Below are 23,610 nucleotides of genomic sequence, written 5' to 3'. Positions count from 1 at the left end.
TAGTTCATTAAACATCTCTCAATCTTAACATATCAACATGAAATCCCAAAGTTATATTTCTAGGGCTTATGAGGGCTTTCATCTAAATCCTCAAATCCATCAATGGAATGATTGAATTGAGGTTGGGATCATCAAAACTACCCAAGGGAGGTTAGAAACCAATACCCTAATAATTAAATCACATCAAATTTAACATTGGCACTTTACTTACTTAACAAAATCGATTTCTAAGCTAAATGAGGAGGATATATTTACGATGCAAGCCTTGCTTCCTTATCTTCTTTGCTTGGTTGCTTATTCCTCACATGGAACAAACCCTATATTAAAATGAGAAGGAAAATCACCATTAGTGAGCCTTCAGGATGCAAAAATACGACTAGAAGAGAGCATGAAGAGTGTTTGCATATTATTTCCCATTATTTCAGATTTGGCCTCTCTAGTTTAAGCATTTTGCTAGTTTTTACCATTATTTATATTTTCACAACTTAATCTTGTTATTTGGCATATCTAAACCATTAAAATCCTTATTTTTATTTTTATTTAAAGTTTAAGATGTTATAGGCTTCCACACAATATATGGGTGGTATGTATGCTTGAAAAAGAAGGGATTGAATAGAGTTGTTGACAGTAGTGGAACCATAAACTTTTTTAAGGGGTAGTACAAAAAGAAATCTTAATAAAAGATAATAAGATAACTTTTTTTAGAAAAATAAAATTTCAATTTCACTATTCTTAATATAGCAAATATATCCTTACCAATTACTTCAGGATTATCTCTTGGAAAAGCATTAAACAATTTCTTTCTTAATTTTGGAAGTTGTCAATTTTTCATTTTTAGAAGCATTTTTTGAAATAACATTATAAAGTTTTGGTTATGTTTCCAAAGGAAAGATAATTCTTCAAATGCAAAGGCCTCTATAAAGATGTAGAAATAATAATTTAAAACAACAACATAACAAGTGAACAAGTAATTAGTTAGCTTTAGGTTTTCAATATGAACAACTAAATAAAATAAAAACAGTAAAACATTAAAATTTAAAATAAATAACTAATACTTTTTTCATTCTTGTTATTGAAAAAGAACTAAAAAATTCAAAATAAGTGGAAGACTGGAAGTACGTAAGAACTAGAAGTGGCACCAAGTTGCAATTGTATTATCAGAGAAAAATATAAAACCCAATTCATTTCCTTTTACTTTCATTTATTGGGCCATTTTCTTCATTCAATGGGCTACTTGTTTATTTAATTGGGATTTTAATTTAGTATATATAATCATAATATATTTTATCAGGTATACCCTTATATTATATATATATATATATATATATATATATATATATATATATATATATATATATATATATATATATATATATAATAAAAGAAGGTTTTTTTTTATCACATGTCATCTTCTCCTTCATTTGGATACATGACATTTTTTAGAATTTTTAAATTTTCTATTTTCCACTTGTCATTTTATTGTATTTTTTATTTTATTAAATTAAAATTTCACATTTAATATGTAAGGTAATATATATATATGTAAGGTATTTATTAGAAAGAGTTTATATATATATATATATATATATATATATATATATATATATATATATATATATATAATGTATTCAATATATTAAAACCTCATTAATTTTAATAATTTAAATTTTTTTCTCATTTTTCTTATAAATTCAAACATTTCAAATTGTTAAAATTTCATATTAACTTTTTTTTTTTTTAAACAAACTCATATAATATATGGGTCTCACACTTATGTGGGTAGAAAATGAGGGGTAACACGTGCTACCCCTACCAACTAGTTAGTTCCGCCATTGGTTGTTGATAGTTTGTAATATGCGTTTCGATTTACCATTATGTTAAGAGGTGTGAGGGCATGGGAAACGAAATTGTATGCTACGTGTTGCAAAATGGTCATGATTTTGTTATATTCACCCCTATTATCATATTAAAAAGTTTTGATGGTTTTGTTGAATTAGTTTTGATATAGTTAAAGAAAAGAAAAATTGGAAAATTCATCGAATTTTTGTTTTAGAAGGATGACTTAAAAAGATAATATCAGTATCGTCCAAGAAATATAACATAATAACATAAACTACTAGTACTAGTAATATAAAGTCCATACATCTGAGTGGACAATATCAAAAATCTTGGAAACGCGAGTAGAAGACAAATCAAAAGGAATATTAACTTGTTTTTCAAATTGGCATGATTGGCAAATAACATCAATTTTTTCTTATTACATGAAGTGGTTTAGAAATTAATTATCGTAACTCGTAAGGTTTTATTGTCAAGGGGACAAAGTCGTTGTTGCAAAATGGAATGAATTATGGAAACATGGACCTGAGGTGTTGAAGGTAGAATTGGGTAGAAAGGGTCATCAGTATCACATTGCGTTAATGGTAGTTTTGTCCTGTAATCATTGGTGGTAAAACTAGTTCTTCAAATATAGTAGAAAATTTATTTGATGCCTAAATTTACATATGATAATAAGATTTTTTGATTATGATGGGTGTTGTAAGAATGTTATGAAGATGAAGTAGACACTGCAGATTATATAAAGGAAAATAAGACCGACAAGTCTTAATTACATGAATATGGGATTATTTACCAACTACAACCGAATGCCATGCTAATTTGAAGTAATTATTAATTTATGAAAATTCTAATTTATATAATAATATTACTTATTCAACAAATTCGATTGATTTATACGAGTTATGAGAATTGTGATTATGACTATGGGATTCAAGAATACATTCGTTTTTATGAACATGTAACCCAGTCATTTGTGTCCGGTTCTTAAAGTGAATAGAGGAAAACATTTGTGGAAGTACGGTGGGTTATTGAGGTCCCAAGATGGTGGTACATTTATGTGAGCTTGCTTATCCGAAGCAGAAGCTACATAGGACATAGTGGCGTAGGCCTAAGGTCGTGAGGAAGTTGTTGATAAAGTTTTGAGACAGACCCTTGGTTTTGATAACGTTGTTGACAAGGTTTTGAGACACAGTCATGTAAATGCAAGTGCATATGATGACGTCCACCTTCTTCCATTGAGGGTAGGTTGATTGAGGTGCAGGATCATCATAAGTTGCATCGATACGATCTAAGGTTTCATAAGCTTCGTGAAAACTTCTCGCCAAGTATCATGGTTGTGGCATTCGAGATCAAGAAGAATATGGATATGATTCTTGATGTTCGTAATAGAAAAATCATTATGAATAGGAGATGTGCTAGAAAAGAAAAAGATTTTAGGGTTTGGGGTCGGCTGTAAAGGAGTCGTGAGGTAGTGATGATAGAAACGGGGAAGTGAAAAAAAAAAAAAAAAAAAAAAAAAAGAGGAAATTTAGCAAAGAAGTGTAATTTTTTGATGCCATATTAAAGAATAATCCTCTCTGATGAGATTACACTAGCTATATATACATATCTTTCCTAATAAATAACAATCCTTTTCCATATCTTTTCCATATATCGTTCTTTCATTTGTTTGATAATTTAGAGATATTTGTTTTTACTTGTCATTACTTTTATTTTTCATTTTCCATTATATCATTAATTTAATTTCTATAAATTAAATATACCAAAATAACTATATTAATTTCAAATTTCAAATTCTAATAAATACTATTTAAACCTTTATATTTAACATTTTGTTATAATTAACCCGATTAATACATGACTCTGACAACTAAACACATAATTTTAATTAATTTATTTTTCACATGTTTTTTTAGTTTTTTTTTTCTCATACTTTTTACTTATTTCAAATTTTAAATACAAAATAAACTTCTCATTTACTCCGTTTAACATTTTGTTTTAATCAACCCGTATAATATACTGGTTTCACAACTAGTGCGAATTAATAAATACAATAAATACAAATATAATGTACACTAACAACATTTTCATACCAATGCTACAACTTTGTTTACATTAAATAGTAACTTTATCTCCAATTGACACAAAAGAGGATCATGGTCACCCATAAAAGAAAATAAGTAACACTTTTACAAACAAGCGCATGAAGCTAAGTTAGAGTAGCAATAATTGAAAGGTATTAAAAAATGAACAAAAAACAATAAACATAACATACCATCAATACTCTCTTTTGATATCTTCCTTAATTCTTTGGCTAATCCAATGACACCCTATAAGTAGTCGACATTTTTTGCCTAGAACGTAACATACACATACTTTTCTTGGGAGTAGAAGCCATATGTGTCTTGTCAACAACAACCAGAGAAAATTTTGAATAATAGAGAAACATGGTATTGAGAATAGTATTGAAATTTGGAAAAAAAATCCACATATAATAGGAAGATAAAATTCAAATATATCATAAGGGTGCATTAAACTCAAATCTATCATAAGGGTGCATGAAGTGGTGCTTTTTTTGGGGGTTTAGCGGGAGCTGTTGTACCGCCATGGCCACTAATACGAGTCGAAAATGGTACCACTCAAATGGTCGTATACCGGTATACGGCTTGATGAACCCTTGAATCTTCCAATTCAATTGCTCTAATTTTGAATGTTCTAAATACTCTTTTGGTTTTTTAATAGAATTTCCTATTATAAATACATTATATATCCTACCATTTCAAAACCACATCTTTCTTTCTTTCAATTTTATTCCATTTTACTCTACTATCTCTACATTTCAAATCAAAATATGAAAATGAATATCATTCTTAGGCCCGTTGTGTTCGCAGAATGGTCCGAAATCGATGAAGTGGCGTTGGCTAAGGCATATATTGAGACATTCGAAAATAAGCAGATTATGCAACATATATCGTCATTTTTTTGGAGCTTAGTTTTGGATCATTGGAATCAGCAGCTTGGGAATTCAGATTGTTCAATACATCAAATTGTTTTCAAATGAAAACATATACAATAACAATTAAAAGAGTTTAATGTTGTTTTTCAAATGGGAGCTCGAAGTTTCTGGCGAAGAAGTTTTAAACGTAACAAAAAGTGAGTATCAGGAATAACATAAAGTTAAAGATTTTCATTAAGAGGCAGCGTGTAATATTAAAAAAAAACATTTTCTTTGTTTTTGTTTTTGTATTATTATTATTACTTTTTAAAATTTAAATATAACTTTTAGTTTTGCCATTTGTCGTTGGTAGTATGTTTTTTAAGTTATTTTGTTTGTCATTTTAGGATTTAATTGATGTTATTGTAGTGTGATTTTTTAATTAAAATTTACTTTTAAAAACTAGAATTTTTTTTTGAAAATGTTGTGTTTTATTTTATTTTCTATTTTCTAAATAAATAAATAAACAATGTTATTTTTATTTAATTTTATATTTTCTAATTTAACTCAATTAAAAATAGTGATGTGACAAGTGAACTAAATGAGTTGGAAAAATACAATTTTCATGTGTCGTAGGTCGATGGAAGAGAAATGAGAAAGAAAGACTGATATAAAACTGATGTGGAGCTAGATATGACAATGGATCAAATGAGCTGAAATGAAAGCCTTCCACCCTAAGCCTAATGAAATAGATGACACTATAAACACGTTTATAACTTAAGTTGAAATCTCTGTGTATAAAGCTTCATATCTCTTTCAAAAGTAAAGAATTAAGTTGTTGGATCATTATGTCCTTCTTCTAATCTCATTGTCGAATTTGATGTGGACGATAATGTAAGATTTAAATGGATTCGGGAAGCAAATAAAATTGAAACGCTACGCAGGGCCCGGACCTTCTAGCAGATTTGTGATGTTTGTAGGCATAATCTGAATTGATCACTATTAGAAAATATGCATTTAATGACACATATTTTTGTGTCATTAAATGGTACAAATGACAAACAAATGACTCTCACTAAAACATCAAGCATAAATAATGATGACACGTATTTGTGTATCCTATATTTACGACCCACATTGTATTTCATAAATTTTTGACAAACAATTTGGATGTTATGATTTTTGACAAATTTTATAGAACATATATTATTTCTAAATTTACAAATATTGAAATTAAATTATACATTTAATGTTTCATAATACAAAATAAAATATCATACACAAAAAAAATACAAATTATTGCACACAATATAATATATCAAATACAAATAATCATTCCAATGGTAAATAAATGTAATACATTGGTAATATGGATTACATATTCCTATAATTTATAAAGTTTGTAAGTGCTTAAGAAAGTTCTTCACATACTTATTTACTCAAATCAATAGTCATCTTGTAATTAACACCGATCCTTGGTGAAAATGTAACAACCTTGGTGACCATAAATATTTTTTTTGGAAAAAAACATGTGCATCTTAGCCTAAATGGTGTATTAGAAACAAGCAATACCCAATAAATATATACTTGAATTGTTTATTACCGCATAGAGATTAAGAATTAAGATTTGAGAAAATTAAAACGACATTCTGAGTTGGAACATACCTAAACGGAAAACCCTAGTTTCAACAACACCTTTCAATTTTGTGGCCCTATATGCACCGATCCTTCGATTTCAGTAAGAAACGAAACCCTAACCATTCAATTTCGATTTCATTGCCTTGTAAGTAGAAACCCTTCAATTTCAATAAGAACCGAAAACCCTAATTCCAACAATAGTTAATTTTGTGGCCATGTCGGCACAAATCGTTCGATTTCCTTGTGAGAACTGAAGCAATGGGGATTGAACTATGGAAGATATGGGTTGATTAAGGGATGACAAAAGCCCTAGTTCTTCCTGGATTTTGTGAGGAAGGGACATCTTTGAAGTGTGGTTTAGGATGTATAAGACGACACTTAGACTAAGATGACATGCATATTTCATAAAGTGTATTGCTTATTTTTTATTATTATGATACTGAAACATGACATAAAAATGAGTGTTATGGTGTCATTAAAGGCCTATTTTTTAGTAAGTCTTTTCAAATCATATCTTAGACCACAATTAAGAGCTTAATTCCGCTTGAAAATGGTTAATGGCTCCAAGTCACATTTTAGGTGCTGTTTGTTTTTTTGAAGTCAAAATGTCTGCAGTCTGCAGACCACATCTGCAAGCCTCTGCGGCAGAAGAGGTGGACCAAATGTCTGCAGTCTGCAATAAGAAGACTGTTTGTTTTTAACGTCTGCGGACCGTTAAAATAAATTGAATTTTTAAACTTAATTTCATGTTATAAACATTAAAAATGTATTTTTAACAAAAAAAATGAAAGAAAAAAAAAACTGCACGATGACCATGTTTTTTTTTTTTTTTTTTTTTTTTTTTTTTTTTTTGGTTTAGGTTAAAATGAGGTCTGAAGACCTTTGAAGACAGTAGCCCATGTCTGCGCCAGGAAGACCTCGCGCAGACGTTTTCTGATCTGCGCACTTCCAAAAAACAAACAATCTGCGAGGGCATATGTCTGCGCGTTGTCTGCGCGGCGCAGACAAAAGTGGTTGCGCAGATCTTCACACAAAAAACAAACAGCCCCTTAGTCTTAATAAAAGCACTTCACGACGTTGAGGCTTAACATCATAACAGGGCAAAAAGATGGTTAGGAGAATTACCTGAAAATTAGTTCTAAAGTGTCAACTAAAAAAAAAAAAAAAAAAAAAACCGATGGGAACTCAATAACTCGGCTTGCTCCTACTTACTAATTCGAGATTTTATTTTAAATTTTTTGTCGTTGGTTTAAATTTGATCATACCTTATGGAAATTGATTTGGCTAGGTGGCCATATGTATTTTTGAACTAGGGATGGCAAAAAAGCCCGAACCCGATGGGGAAACCCGAAACCCGATCATTTCGGATCGGGTAACGGGTCGTTATCGGGTTTTTTATCGGGTTCGGGGCAGGGAGTGGGTTATCCTCGCCCCAACCCGACCCGCCCCGATTATATATATATATATATATATATATATATATATATATATATATATATATATATATATATATATATATATATATATATATATTGTACGCGTTTAAAAATAAAATACTTATTTTGGACAATTTTTTTAGTTATTAACAATCTGGTGAGAATGATCATTTTACTTTATTAAAGTGATACATTATGTTTTTAATTTAAAAGAGATGCTAGAGCATGTATATTTTATAATACATTGGGGCACCCTAAAACGAAATAAAGATTTCGTTATCAATTGTTGTAAACCCGATAATATACCCGAAACCCGATGGGGAAACCCGAAACCCATTGAAGCGCCCCGATAAGATACCCGAAAGTTATCGGGGTGGGTTTGGGAATCCATGCCCCGCCCCGTTGCCATTCATATTTTGAACCCGTAATTCGTAATAAGCGTGCGTAACATATGAAATATGTGAAATACAGTGTTTATTCATCCTTCAATATCTACTACTTATCAAAGTAATAGTTGTCCCCATTTCAACCTCTTTGTCGTATAATTTCTTTTAGTGTTTTTGTTGCTTTTGAGTATATCGATCAACATACGTGAGAATTTATGTTTGTCAATGTAGGTTCTGCTTAAAATCTTGTTTTGATCATGGGAGGTTTTTTTTTTTTTTTTTTGGTTATCACTTGTTTGACATATTCCATGTACTGAATTTTCCTACATTTATTCTTTGATTGTGTTGGAAAACTTAACTTTTCTATATTAGAAAATATGTTTTTTCATCGACTTCGAACACGTGTAAGGAGACTTAACGACATATTACATATCTAAATCAGAGTTAATGCGATGGCATTGTGTGTAGCTAGCAAATTGCCGACATCGACATAGCTGCTGACACATCACACAGATGTTGACATGGGCCTTTATTCATGAACCAAAAGCTTTGATCACTTGAGTTCCATAAACATTATTATGTTTAAAAGTGTTTCCAATTATATTAACGAGAAAAACATCTGTATATCCAATAATGACGAAGTGTATAAAATTAATTCTGATTTAATCCATTTGAAGAAATATTTTTTTAAATTGTTTAAAGATATAAATATATTAATCATTCGCATATAAAATCAAAAGCACACTTACCACTTATACAACTTATACAAAATACACCATGCCGAGATACATATAAAATAAACAAAATTTCAAAAATGATCCCTGTGGTTTACGAAAATCTAAAATTTAGTCTCTATTTTTTAAAAACACCACATATGGTCCCTGTTGTTTTAAAACTGTTAACAAATTGTCCTTTTCGCTAAGTCCGTTATCTTTTGGCCGTTAAGTAAAGGATATTTTTGTCATTTCATTAGCACATGGATCATTTATGAAGTTTTGCCTTATTTAAAAAATAAAAAATAAAAGTAAAAAAATATTTGTTTAATATACAAATGGCCTCTCTCTCTCTCTCTCATGTCACCGAAAAAATCAAAGGAAGGATGCCACCCTCCGTTCAAGCTATTTCTAGCAGCCCCTCCACCTCCTTCTTTCTTCATAATTTGCCACCCTTAAACACCCTCTACTCTCTTGTTTTGCATAAACCAAAACACGCCAACACCTCCCTAACATGTTGCCATCCTCTATTATCAGTAACATAAAGTAAGGGAAAACTGACAATAGGAGGTTGCCGGAGTTCCTACTGCCATCTAAGCACCACCCACCCCGGTGCTTCTGTTGTCCTGCTGCTTAGTTTTCTCTATCTCTCCCTTCCTCCCTCTCTTATCACCCATCACTAATCAGAATAAACAGTGAAGGCAGCAAAGTTGCCACCTCGTCACTCTCCCTCGTTTCTCACTTCATCGGCGATGAGGACCACTATAGTTGACGGTGGCAGTCCTTCCGCTTCTTTCCTGTCATAACCCACCACCACCCAATGCCATTGTCGCTGCTGCTTCCACTTGGTCCCTCGTCGAGCATCAAACAACAAAAACAAAGTAGTAAGGCCGCCCACCGCCACCAATAGCGGCCACAACCGCTACTGCATTCTTTTGTCATTGCCCTGCTACCGTCGGTAAGCTGTCTTCGCCCTTTTCATTTTGATTTCGATAAACCTATGTCGATGTCCAGTAGATACCAAGAGACACAACGATGGGTATCCATTTTTGTTGAATCTTAAACCTGTAAATCACGATTGGTAACGAATCTGGTTGAAATTGGGGGTAGGTTCTTGTGTTCACTGTATAGTCTAGGGATGAGCGAACTTCTTTTGCCACATATTCCCATTCGATTTTGAGTTTTTCAGATCTATCTGATGAAGATAAAAGGAAGCAAGCGGTGGAGAGAGAAAGAGAGAGAGAGAGAGAGAGAGAGAGAGAGACTTTAATATTAAATACTTATTTTTTTATTTTTTTATTTAAATAAGGCAAAACTTCATAAATGGTCCCTATGATAGTGAAATGACAGAAATGCCCTTCATTTAACGGTCAAAAGCTAAAGAGTTAGCGAAAAGGACCATTGTTAAAAGTTTTGAAACCACAGGGACCATCTGTGATGTTTTTAAAAAGTAGGGACTAAACTTCAGATTTTCAAAAACCACAGGGACCATTTTTGAAGTTTTGTCTATAAAATAAGCGGTATAGATATTCATTTATCATGTATGCAATGATTTGTGAAACTAGGTAAACGACCCTTACATATATATATATATATATATATATATATATATATATATATATATATATATATATATATATATAAATATTTTTCCATGAATTGACATGTGCTTCTCACGTATATTAATACCACAATAATACAAAAATAGCTACAAATAAGAGTAATAGGTTAAATACAATACTGGACTGCCCAACCAAATACAAACTAAATATAAAACATATACATATAGATATACATCTAACAGCCCCTTGCAGTCCAAACGAGAGGTCGCGAACGAACATTCAGACTCGACCAAAAGTCAAGAAATAGAGTAGACGGTAGCCCCTTGGTAAAGATATTAGCTTATTGGGATGAAGAGGGAACATGGAGAACTTGAATATGACCCAAGGCCACTTTATCACACACAAAATGGATGTCGATCTCGATGTGTTTGGTGCGTTGGTGCTGAACAGGATTGGTGGACAGGTCAACAACACTAACATTGTCACAGTAAACAAGAGTAGTAGTGAGAGGAGGGTAAAAGAGCTCCTAGAGTAAGTGATGAAGTCAACTGGTCTCAACAACGACATTTGCAACACCACGATACTCTGCGTTAGTACTAGACCTGGAAATCGTACCCTGTCGTTTGGAAGAACAGGAGAGAAGATTTTGTCCATGGAAGACACAATAGTCATATGTGGATGGCCGAGAAATAGGGCAACCTACCCAATCAGCATCAGATTAAGAAGCTAGACCATGAGCAGGAGAAGCATAGTGATGTTATCTATGATCAAGAGTGCCACAAACATATCGAAGGGTCCGCTTGAGAGCAGTAAAGTGAGGTTCTCGAAGATCATGCATATATACTCACACCTGTTGAACTGCATAAGATATATGCATCCGAGTGATAGTCAAGTATTGAAGTGCACCCGCAAGACTACGATATAAGGTTGGATCAGCAACAGGTTGGCCTGAGCCATCAAATTTTGCAGATGCTTCCGCTAGAGTTCGAGCATGTTTGTAGTTAAACATTTAAGCATGGTACATAATCTTTGTGGCATATTTCTGTTGAGAGAGAAACATGCCATGACGGTCTCGAATGACAGATATACCGATAAAATAATTGAGAGCACACACATCAATCATGGAGAATTCAACATGTATGGTGGTGATAATCTGCTGTAAGAGACATGTTGATGAAGCACTCAACACAATGTCATCAACATAAAGTAAAATATAGGCTATGTGACCCCCTTTGTTGTAGATGAATAAAGAAGTATCAGATTTGCTGTTAGTGAAGCTGAACTGAATAACATACTGAGAAAATCTGTGGTACCATGCACGAGGAGCCTGTTTGAGACCACAAAGAGATTTCTGTAATAGTCATACATGATATGGAGCGGAGGGGTCATGGAAACTCGGTGGCTGATGCATATAAACTGTTTCCTGTAAATGGTCATGAAGAAAAGTGCTCTTTACGCCCAATTGATGGACTGGCCAGCAATGAGAGATGACAATACTAAGAAATGTCTGAATAGTAGCAGGTTTAACAATCGGACTAAAAGTTTCATCATAATCAATGTCGGGACGTTGGCTATGTCCATTAGCAACATCAAGAAAGAGAGAAATCTGCATTAAGTTTCTTTTTAAACAACCAAATACAATTAACAACATTAGCATTTTGAGGCCGGGGTACAAGTACCCAAGTTCCAATATAAATAAGTGCATCATATTCGTCTTGCATGGCATTACGCTAGTTAGGGTCTTGGAAAGCTTGAGAATAGTTTCTAGGAAGAGGGGAAGGATTAGAAACTATGTCGATATGAAGGTTGAGACGGTCATTGAGTTTATGAATACCAAGTCTAGTATGAGTGGTCATAGGATGAGTGCTAGGATGACCTGACAAGGTGGACCGATTATTATTTAAAGGAAACAAAGGGGCAGCTGGAGTTGCAGCAGTGGAGGAAAGGGGAGCTATCGGAGTAGCGTCGTCGACATGAATGTTGTGGTCAACAGAAACAGATGCGTTGTCGGTGGAGGTGTCACCGATGGGAGACGTAAAAGTAGGATAGGAAGGAGAATGGGAACTGATGGTGGGATCATTAACGCAATTGCAAGAGTCAGATATATTAAGAAAACCATAAGTGGGGGGATAGTCCGGGGTCATTGAGCCGAAAGGAAAAATGGTTTCATCAAAAGTGACATGTCTCGAGATAATTATTTGTTTAGAATGAAGATTGAGACAACAAATCCTTTGTGATTGGAGGGACACCCGAGAAAGATACATGGGACCGATCGATGCTCAAGTTTAGTGATTGTATTAAGGTGAGGATAGCACAGGCACCCGAACACTCGAAGATTAAAGTAGGATGAGTGTTTGTTGAAGAGTTTGTGAAAAGGCGTGCCATCATGGAGAGAGGTGGATGGAAGGATATTCAAAAGATGATCGGACATATGGAGAACTTCCACCCAATAAGTAGGGAGAAGATGATTTTGGAATAGAAGTGTACGAATCATATTATTTATAGTACGAAGCATACGCTCAAATTTCCCATTTTGGTTGGAAGTGTATGGACATGATAAACGAATATGTATGCCATTGGTGTCACAAAGTTGATGAAAGAGAGAGTTGTCATATTCTTTTCCATTGTCACATTGAAATGTTTTAATATCAGTGTTGAATTGATTTTTAACATAAGCACGAAAATGATGAAAATTAGAGAGCACATCTGATTTCAATCTAAGAGGGTACACCCACACAAAATGAGAAAATTGATCAAAAAAAATTACATAATATTTTATTCCATTATGACTTTGCAAAGTTGAAGTCCATACATCCGAATGAATAATATGAAAAGGAAATAAAGCATGTGTTTTGGATAACGAGAAAGATAAACGAGTATGCTTGCCAAGTTGACATGCATGACAAAGAAATGACAAATCATTTTTATTACATGAAATAGAATTGCTAGAAATTAATTGTTTCAGAACAGGTTGACTGGGATGACCGAGTCTTTGATGCCACAATCACGAGCTAATACTGAGAAAGACTTGAGGACTCGGTTTGGTGATTGGGTAAAGATCTCCGGTACTATCACATCGAAGGAGGGTGCGTTTAGTGAAAAACATCCTTCATAGAAAAACCAAACTCGTCAAATTCCATTGAACATTTATTATCACGAGTAAATTGACGAACAAAAAAGAGATTTTAATAATTCGAGGAGTGATAAGAACATTTTTTTTAAATAAGGGTGCGAAAAGGGTTTAAAGCAAGAGTAGAGTGAGCAATTTTGGTGACAGGAATAAGGGACCCATTTCCAACTAAAACAGATATATATATTTGAATTAGTGCACTTATTTTTAAAGGACTTGAGACTACGTGAATCGACATGAAGATGAGTGGTTGCCACAGTGTCCATGTACCAATCTGCATTGTTTGGCTCTTTAAGGGTCATAATGTTAAATGTTTGCGGTAAAGTGGTTAGTTGATCCATATTATTCGGGTATTGAAATCAATGCCAACTATTGGGCTGATTATTGGACTGTTGAGACATGAAGAAAAGAGCATGTTGGTGTGCTAAATTCGAATTGGGCCAGTGCTCTTGAGAAATTGAGTATGCACTATTAAGCCATGAGACTTGTTGGATTGATGGATAAGGCAACATCCCATGATGTTGTTGTTGACCTTGAACTTGCGACGATGTCAACCAGGGATAATATCCCCCCTTCCCCCCTCCAATTTTGACCGCGAGCAAATCCTCCGCCTCCGGATCGTCCCTTCCTGCCGCTACCTCTCCCGTCATTTTGACTTCCCCTGCCTCCGTGTCGCTGGTTCCGGCCACCACCTCTACCTCTGGAGTTGTTAAATCGAGAATTAGAGGGACGATTTTGGTGCTCTATGGCGAGAATGGTTGGTGAAGATGCATTGTCTTGATGTTAGGCTTAAACCTGACGAGAGTGATCTTTGCCATTGGCCGTTCTTCAAGAGTTAACATGGAGCGCATCTCAAGGAAGATGGGAAACAACTTTTGGTGTCAAATAAGGGTGACGACATGGGCGAATTTATGTGATAAACCATTAATGGCATAAATGACGAGGTTTCTTTCAGGTACTGGGATCCAATATTAGCAAGAAGATCAAAGATGGACTTGATACGTATACAATATTCCAGAATCGTAGAATCACCAATGGTGATAGAACGAATTTCATCATATAATTCCATGGATTTCGTCTCTTTATTCTCATGAAACAGGTCTTTAATAGTCTTCCAAACGTTTGTAGTAGTGGCGTAGGGTTTGAGAATGGATTGGAGAACGGATTGAGTAAGTGTTCCATATAACCATTGTTTTACAATATTGTCCACAGTTTCCCATTCTGGATCATCTTCAATTTTAGCATACCCATCAAGATGACCATATACTTTGTATCTAATGTAGTGAGTTTTAAAAAGCTCTTTCCAGGAATCATAATTCAAGCGGTCGAGATCGAGACGAAGTGGAACATAAGACTTCATATTGGTTATCCCGTAGATTTTATCATTGGGACTAGATTTGGAATTAGAAGAATCTCCGATCATTGAGACGAAGGAGAATGGAGAAGATGTGAAGAGAGTGGGATGAGAAGAATATCTACTAGGGTTAGAGGGTGAAATACTCTAATACCATGTTATAGTGAATATTTTCTCATAAATTGGCATTGTGCCTTTCACGTACATTAGTAACGTAATAATACAAAAAAGGCTACAAATAAGAGTAATGGGCTAAATACAATACCGGATTGCCCAACCAAATACAAACTATATATATATATATATATATATATATATATATATATATATATATATATATATATATATATATATATATATATATATATATATATATATATATATATATAACGCCGGTAATTAGAAAACCATCTTTCAGAACTGAGAATTGAGGTGCAAGAAGCCAATATACTGGTTATAAACTTATGAAATAAGTGCTACTTTAATAGGTTAATAAGCCGAACATACAATATTTCTAGGTCAAAGTTGATCCTTCTAAATCTACCACATAAAGTCAATGTGTAAAGACGCCACCTTTGACATGCTTTCCATCGATCCCTTTAGTTGCTTTATAGTTTATAATGAACATGGAATTTTTTCAAGCACTTGCAACGCCTCTCTCATTGAAGGTCTCGTTAGTGGGGCAAATGACGCACAACTAAACCCTAACTTAAAACATGTTAAAAGCAGATCTTTTTTCTCGTACACGTCAGCAATAGTAAGCCCATCAACCATCTTTAAAATCATGGTCTTATTGTCTTCGAGGATTGATGAGTCCATGTTCCACTGAGTTAACTCGTTATCCAAGAACACCTTCCCTGAAAGAAGCTCAAGCAGAACGATCCCAAATGAGTAAACATCCCACTTTGAGGTCTTCGTTGACTCGGGGGCATGATAAGGGGATGTGTTCCCATGTAAACCGATAGCAAAAGTGTTCTTAATCGTTGTTTCTTCATGTGGTGAAGTTGATCTCTTGTTTCCATAGTTTCGAGTTGTAAAACTTGTTTTACCTGATATGAGCCATTCTAATCCAAAATCACTAATTACAGGATCCATTTCTGATGTCAGAAGGATGTTGCTTGGCTTTATATTACCATGGACATGTTTCTTGTCGTGAATATAAGATAGTCCCTTTGCAATCCCTTTCGCTATCTTGAGCCGGACATCAAACGATAAATGTGATGCAGAAGATCCACCCATTTCTGCAATTGATAAAAACAATGAATGTTCAAAAAATCAACAATTTATTACAATTTAACATGCAGTTGTTTTATCATATATACAACTCTAAAGGATATATTTTTAATGGTAAAACTGATGTCGGAGATTGATATATATATATATATATATATATATATATATATATATATATATATATATATATATATATATATATATATATATATATATATATAGGTTCAGGTTCATTTGAGACCATTTTAATTTTGTGAGACCGTGAAACCAAATCTAAAAATAATTTTAAAATGCAAAATAAATGGAAAAATCCAAAAATTCTTTTTTTAAATATTATTTTCGGAACTTGAATTAACTAAAAAAAATAAAAAAAAATAAAAAAAATTCCGGTTTTTTTTTTGAAAAATATGTGAAATATTCTAAATAGAATATTACACTGACATATTCTAAAAAATAATTTTAAAATGCAAAATAAATGGAAAAATCTAAAAATTCTTTTTTTTAAATATTATTTTCGGAACTTGAATTAACTAAAAAAAATAAAAAAAATTCTATTTTTTTTGAAAAATACGTGAAATATTCTAAATAGAATATTACATTGTATATATTCTAAAAAATAATTTTAAAATGCAAAATAAATGAAAAAATCAAAAAATTCTTTTTTCAAATGAACCTAACCCTATATATATATATATATATATATATATATATATATATATATATATATATATATATATATATATATATATATATATATATATATATATATATATGCAACGTACAAGAGAGTGGGGATGAAAATGTTTGGCATATTATTTGTTTTTTATGTATGGAAAGATAAGGTGAACTTGCAAAAGCCAATTCTTTGAGAAGTGAGAACCACAAACAGATGCAACAGAGATATTCTTTTTGTTTTCATATAATTGGAGAGATGCATATAAAAGTATATATATTAACCAAAATATATAGTTGAAAATACATAACCTATGTTTAAAATATAAAATTAAAAAGACTAATTACTATATTAATCAAATCATGCTTATCTATCTAATTAACATGAAAATATATCAAAACCAGTAGATGAAAACTGTGGGTTGAAAACTATATCTATCCGATACTTAATTTTTGTTAAAACTAATGTATCTCACAAATTAATTTAAAGCCCTAGAACTTAATTAAAACCGAAAATGTGATATTTTCAGTTATTCTTTTAATAACACAAAATGATTATTTAAGTTTAAGGAAAATGATATAAAAATGTACTGAAACATAAACTTATTCTTTTATCCGTGTTCCTGATTTAGGAAAAATTAAAGAAATTAAACAATTTCTTGTTCTAATTGAATTGTCCAAAAGAAAAATAAAAGCAAACATTTTTACAATTATATATATTTTTCAGATTTTCGTCTAATTAAGACCACAGTGTAAACTTTTTTGCTATATTAATTATCATATTATTTTTGTGTATTTTTTGCAGGGTGGCAGATAACGGCAACATAAAAACTTATGTTAGCAGTAATAGAAGAATCTATTTTGCTAACATGTGCAGAAAAGTATAGAGAAAGGTGGCGTACTGTAAGCAGCGCCGGCTAAGCTTCCATTGGAGACATAATCGTAGATTACAAGCTTCTCATCTTCTCCCCAGTAAAACCCACGTATCTTCACCAAATTCCGGTGCCGGAACTTACCAATTACCCTCACTATCTTCTCAAACTCCCTCATCTTCTCCACAGCACTCTCTCCAATCCTCCGAACCGCAAACGCCATTTCCCCGACTCCACCACCGCCCACCACCGCCTTGTACATAATGCTCCCACGGCTTGAACCCAGTATATACGCCGAAGCCTTCAACAACGTCTCCATGTCCAACTCTGTCTCCCCATCCACCATAACCAAACATCTCTCTTTCTCTTCGTTGTTCATGTGATTTTTATTATGATGATTTCTGTTGTCATGGTCATTCTCGGGTCCGGATTCAGTTGCCGTTTCCGATGTTTCTTCGCTGATTATGAAATGCAAGCAGGAGCAAGAAGTTGCAACGTCACCTTTGGGTTCTTCAACATTAATGATTTCTTTCGTGTTTTGGTTCGTTTTAGTTTTCCGAAAATGGTATGCGTATAAGAAAAGAACAGCGAGAAGCACGATAGCAACTATATCTCCGACAACAATGGCTGTAATCTTTCCGGGCTTTACTTTCTGGCCGCCGTGAGTATTCGACTGTCTGGCTGTTTTGGGAATGGCTGCAATGGCTGCGGTGGCGGTGGCGGAACCGTCGTCTGATGTAACATTTGTCGGGATTGAATGTGAGGAAGGAACTGTGCATATTTTCTTGAGAGGTTTCCCACACAAATCCATGTTTCCGGCGAAGTGCTCTTCTTTCTGATTGTATAAAGGCAGCATTTCAGGGATTTGACCCGTTAGAGTGTTGAACGAGAGATCAACGACGGCGTTTGCCGGAATATTCTCTGCAAATGTCAGATACACCGGACCCGAAAGCTTGTTGTTCGAGAGATTCAAATACTTCAACCTCCCTCCTCCGAAATCCAAAGGCAAAGTACCATTAAACAAATTGGAAGATAAATCCAAAACTTCAACAGAATCAAAGCCACCAAGAACACTACCGGAGAAATAATTATTATTCAACGAAACCTGAGTTAGTTTCTTCAAAGAACTCAAACTCTTCGGTAACTTCCCGATGAACCCATTACGGGAAAGATTAAGAACTTGAAGACTCTGCAACCCACCTATCAACTCCGGGAGCTTGCCGGAGATGAAGTTAGAAGACAAAGAAAGTGTTTGGAGCTCCGAACAGTTGAAAAGCGAAATGGGAAGAGTGCCATTGATTGCATTATCGGAGAGGTCAAGAGAACGAAGGTGTTGAAGACGACCAAAATCGTCAGGGATGGAACCCAGAAGGTGAGAGCTTGGGAGTAGCAAACTGGTGACGTAACCGTATTGGGGTTCACAGGTGACGCCGGACCATGAACATGGGGTGGCATCAGCATGGTTCCAGTTTTGGAGAAGTGTAGATGGGTGAGAGAGAAGAGAGTTTTTGAAAGAAAGGAGGATGGTTCCATCGGAGTTGAGACCAGAAACAGAAGAAATTAGCACCGGAATGGCGAAGAAGAAGAAGAAGAAGAAGCGGTGAAGGAGAGGAGTTGTACTCATGATGATATGATTGTTGTTAGTCAATTTTCTGCCTCATAAAAATAGAGGCACAAAGATATTTAAAGGGAGAGAGAAAGAGAGTGACTACTCTTTCAAGTTTCAAGCACAAATTAAGGTATATAAAGAGAGAAAGAGAGAGACTACACTTTCAAGTTTTATTTGTTTCGATTCTAATTTCCATATGAAAAAGTAATTGATATAATGTGACATCGTTGTTTAACTAGCAATTACACGAGATTAAGTTTTATTCCCGGTTTTTTTGTTTGTCTTTAATTGGTAAATTTCACACCCGATTGGATAACCCAAGATGCGTGAGAGGTTCACGTGGAGCACCCAAGACGCGTGAACACCGTCCTCAAGGACAGTGCTCTAGTGCTCTAGCCATGGCGTGAGCGTAAAGAGGGAGGGAGATATGTGACATTTTGACCGTTTATAAGTTATTAAAAAACAAATCATTCACTTATTAATTCTCTCTCTCTCTCTCTCTCTCTCTATATATATATATATATATATATATATATATATATATATATATATATATATATATATATATATTTTACATTTCAAACTAAAACACACTCTCTCTTTCAAAACAAGCAAACATATTCAATAATAAACATCTACTTAATCTCCAATATTTTTACATAGCTATTTCACTCTATATTATTAAAAAAATTATATAAGTTTGATAACTCAAAGATGGAATCATCTTGGTTATCATCTTCATCTGGCCATTGGTCAATGGATAATGACACAATTTTTCGCAACAATCGTAGTAGTATCAACCCTTATTTTGACTGATGAAGTTAAAAGTCCACGTTTGAAAAAGAGATGAGTTGCTTTAAACATAGATCATGAGGTTCCACACGAATTTCTCATATGAGACTACTTTTCTAAAATATCATATATGATCTTTACATGTTTAGACGATTAGTCTTGATGTGCACACAACTATTCTAACAAATAGTTCATGGTTTTAAGAGTGAGTTTCTATTTTATAGATTAGCATGTGATGCGAGAGATGGAAGGCTTTTACTTTATTACAGAAGCGCACGTCCACACTTCATTAAATAAGATATGACATTTCCACCAACTCTTTGGATAAGTATTTAAAGAAGCCTAAGAAAACTTCACGTGAAAGTATTTATATGTTTTGTGAAGGTGTCATTAGCCTTTACGACACACAATATTTGTGTAAACCTACATTGAATGAAATTCAACAATTGTATGAGGTGCATGAAACCAAACATGGTTGCCTTATAATTCTTGGAACCTATTGAATTTATGCATTGGGATGAACAAATTGCACTAATGCATAGTGAGGTCAATATATACGATGTGATCATCCACATCCAAATATAATTCTAGAAGTAGTGGTGTCATTTGATTTATGGAATTGACATGCATTCTTTGGTGTTGTCTATTCCAAACCATCAATGCTCTTGATCAGTTGTTGATATTCAACGACAACTTAAATAAATGGCACATGTGTATCTGTTTGAAGCTAATGGAGAACAATACAAGCACATAATATCTTATTGATAAGATATGCCCTGACGTAGTATGCTAGTTTTGTAAAATTAGTCACATGTCTATAAGATGAGAGTGAAAAAGTCCAAGGCATCAAAAGAGGCTACAAAGAAGGATGTGGAACGAGCATTTGTTATCCATAAACAAGATTGTCAAATAATGAAAAAACCTACATGGGTATGGTCTCTAAAAATAATAAGAAACATAATCTACATAACATGATTTTAAAACACAAATGTTATACAGTTTGTACCAACAATGAAATCAATTTTAAACCGTTTTTTGCCCAAGAAAATATTTAGGGAATACGTACCCAATAAACACATAATAACCTTTGATTAGATTTGGCAAAACATATTCACACCACTCAATTATCTGATGACAAAGAATACTAGATATTTGTATTTTTTTTGTTATTGTTATTATTTAAGTAAAATATATTTTTGGTCCCCATCTTTTGCACAAAATCTAACTTTTGGTCATAGTATTGGGATTTGGTCATGGATGGTTCTTGTTTCATTATTTGGTATTGTCATTTGACCCCAAGACTAACATGACTAACACTTTGTCTTTGATCTTTTTAAATATGACTAGTTTACCCTTATGTATATCCTTTTATTTGGATTATTATCTACTAATTACTACTATTAATTATACTTAGTGTCACCACTAATACCTCATCCATAACCATAAACTCCACCCACCATCACAACCACCACAACACTATCATCACAACCATCATACCACCAACTATTCTAACATCTAGAAAAAAAAGATAACATGACTTTTACTTATTTAAACATCAAGACCAATGACTAACATGCCCTTTACTTATTCAAACTCTAACAACCACCACTATTAGAATCACACCACGAGTACTATCACTACCATCACATCACCATCATGTTGTTACCACTATTGGCAATAGTGTCCAAGATCATTAACTATTGATAATATTTGTAATAATAACAATGCCTTTTTGGGTTGCCCTCAAGACCACAATTGAGTAGAATAAATAAAGGAAAATTGTGTTTATTTATTATTATGGTTAATAATTAATTAGAAACTAATTGGAAATATATTTTGGAAATTAATTAACAGTTTAATTAATTAAAGGGTTCAATATTCATTAATCAATAGTTGGTTAATCAAAAATATTCCAGAACCCTTATGGAATTAGGGTTGGATGAAAATCACTCCATCCCAGATGGGAAAACGAGTGAATTTCATGGTTGGACTCCCATCCCACATAGGAAAGAGTACAAAACCTAGGAAAGGATCCAAGGCTATAAATAAGGCCTTAGGGATTTTAATCTTCCTTGCACCTTGGCTTGAGATTTCTCCAATCCTTCTTCCTCCCCTTATTAGGGACAATTTCTAACCCTCTTAAAGATTGTGAAATTGACCCTTCTCCTCGTTATTTTTAATCCCCTGTTTGGTAACATTGGGTGTGATACCATTAGAGGGATTCTAGTTAGGGTGCTCTCCTTCAAGCAACTTCGTGGGGGGCAAGATCTCAAGCATGGAGATCAATGGCTACATAAGAGGTATGTCTTTCTTTGTTATGTTTTTTTTCGTTTTCTAGGGTAGATGTCATTAGCATGAAACCATAGATCCATAGGTTGCATGTATACTAAGGTATATCGTAGTTTTAATTTTTCCGCTACCTAGTTTAGAGTGTATTTCATGCGTAGAAAAGCCAACAATGGTATCAGGGCCATTGGTTCATGCTTACATTCACCCTAGATCTATAATTTTTTTTTTTTTGTAAAAACTTGTTTGAAATTGAATGAAAGAAGAATGATTGAAGAAATCGTAATTGATAAAACCTTCATTCGCAGCTCACGACGTGAGAGTTTGATGCTCACGACGTGAGCCCGTCGAATTTAGGGTTTCCTTAATTTTTCATTGTTCAAATTTGAAGATTTGTTAAATATAGATAAAAAACCAAATTTAAAATTTTTTAATCTAGAAACTAATAAATATTATTTAATAGAGATTTGAATTTGAATATTTATTTATTATTTAAATAGTGAATTAAAATATTTAATATTATTTATAATAGAGATTTATAAATTTGAATATTAACCCATCGTGATTCATTAATTGTTACATTGAGTCCTCACAATTAATTAGAATTAATAATTGAAAAATCAATTTAAAGACTTTAAATTCAACCCTTGTATTTATACATATTATAATTGTATCTATTATATGTTCGAGAAAGTTACAATATGTGTCATCGCATGTTTTAAATATTGACATTGTCAGTCTTACCGTGACTAGGCTCACCCATTCTAATGTAGGGGTTTAAGGAGGCCTCTATGATTCCTAATGAGGATATTTTTTAATATGCTTCGCGCTTACCACCCTCACCGCCCTATTCTATTTTGAGAATGGAGTTACCAAAAGGGTTTGATAGTGATAATGGTCAACATAAAAGTATTATAAATATAAGTATAAAACAAGATCTTCTTTTATTAATAAAATGTGAAGTTCATATTATCCATGAAAATTGCACATTCTATTTATATTCTGTTGGTGGAGCTCTTGTGGTTAACCGACACATCAATTTAGAGTATAGTTGAGAATGAAATGGAACGCTTAAATGTCAAGCGTAACTTGAGTCGGGGACCATGCGATTTTGCATGGTTAATTCACAATCTATTTAATGTGAATCTTATGTTAT

General features: G+C 33.2%; 1 protein-coding gene across 1 annotated transcript; it reads right to left on the bottom strand.

Annotated features, from left to right (window-relative positions):
• Positions 1-15,423: 15,423 nt before the first annotated feature.
• LOC145005003 (putative LRR receptor-like serine/threonine-protein kinase At4g37250) lies at positions 15,424-19,486 on the bottom strand. The gene is made up of 2 exons (XM_078964035.1): positions 17,798-19,486; positions 15,424-16,231 (listed from the first exon to the last, which is right to left on the bottom strand). Exons 1-2 carry the CDS (start codon positions 19,389-19,391, stop codon positions 15,606-15,608), a joined length of 2,220 nt encoding a protein of 739 aa, XP_078820161.1. The 5' UTR covers positions 19,392-19,486; the 3' UTR covers positions 15,424-15,605.
• Positions 19,487-23,610: the final 4,124 nt, after the last annotated feature.

Source organism: Lactuca saligna, chromosome 7 (genome assembly GCF_052625555.1).
Source record: "Lactuca saligna cultivar CGN05327 chromosome 7, ASM5262555v1, whole genome shotgun sequence".
NCBI classification, from domain to species: domain Eukaryota; kingdom Viridiplantae; phylum Streptophyta; class Magnoliopsida; order Asterales; family Asteraceae; genus Lactuca; species Lactuca saligna.
Note: the sequence above shows the minus strand (reverse complement) of the source record. Positions and strands in the feature narration are given on the sequence as shown.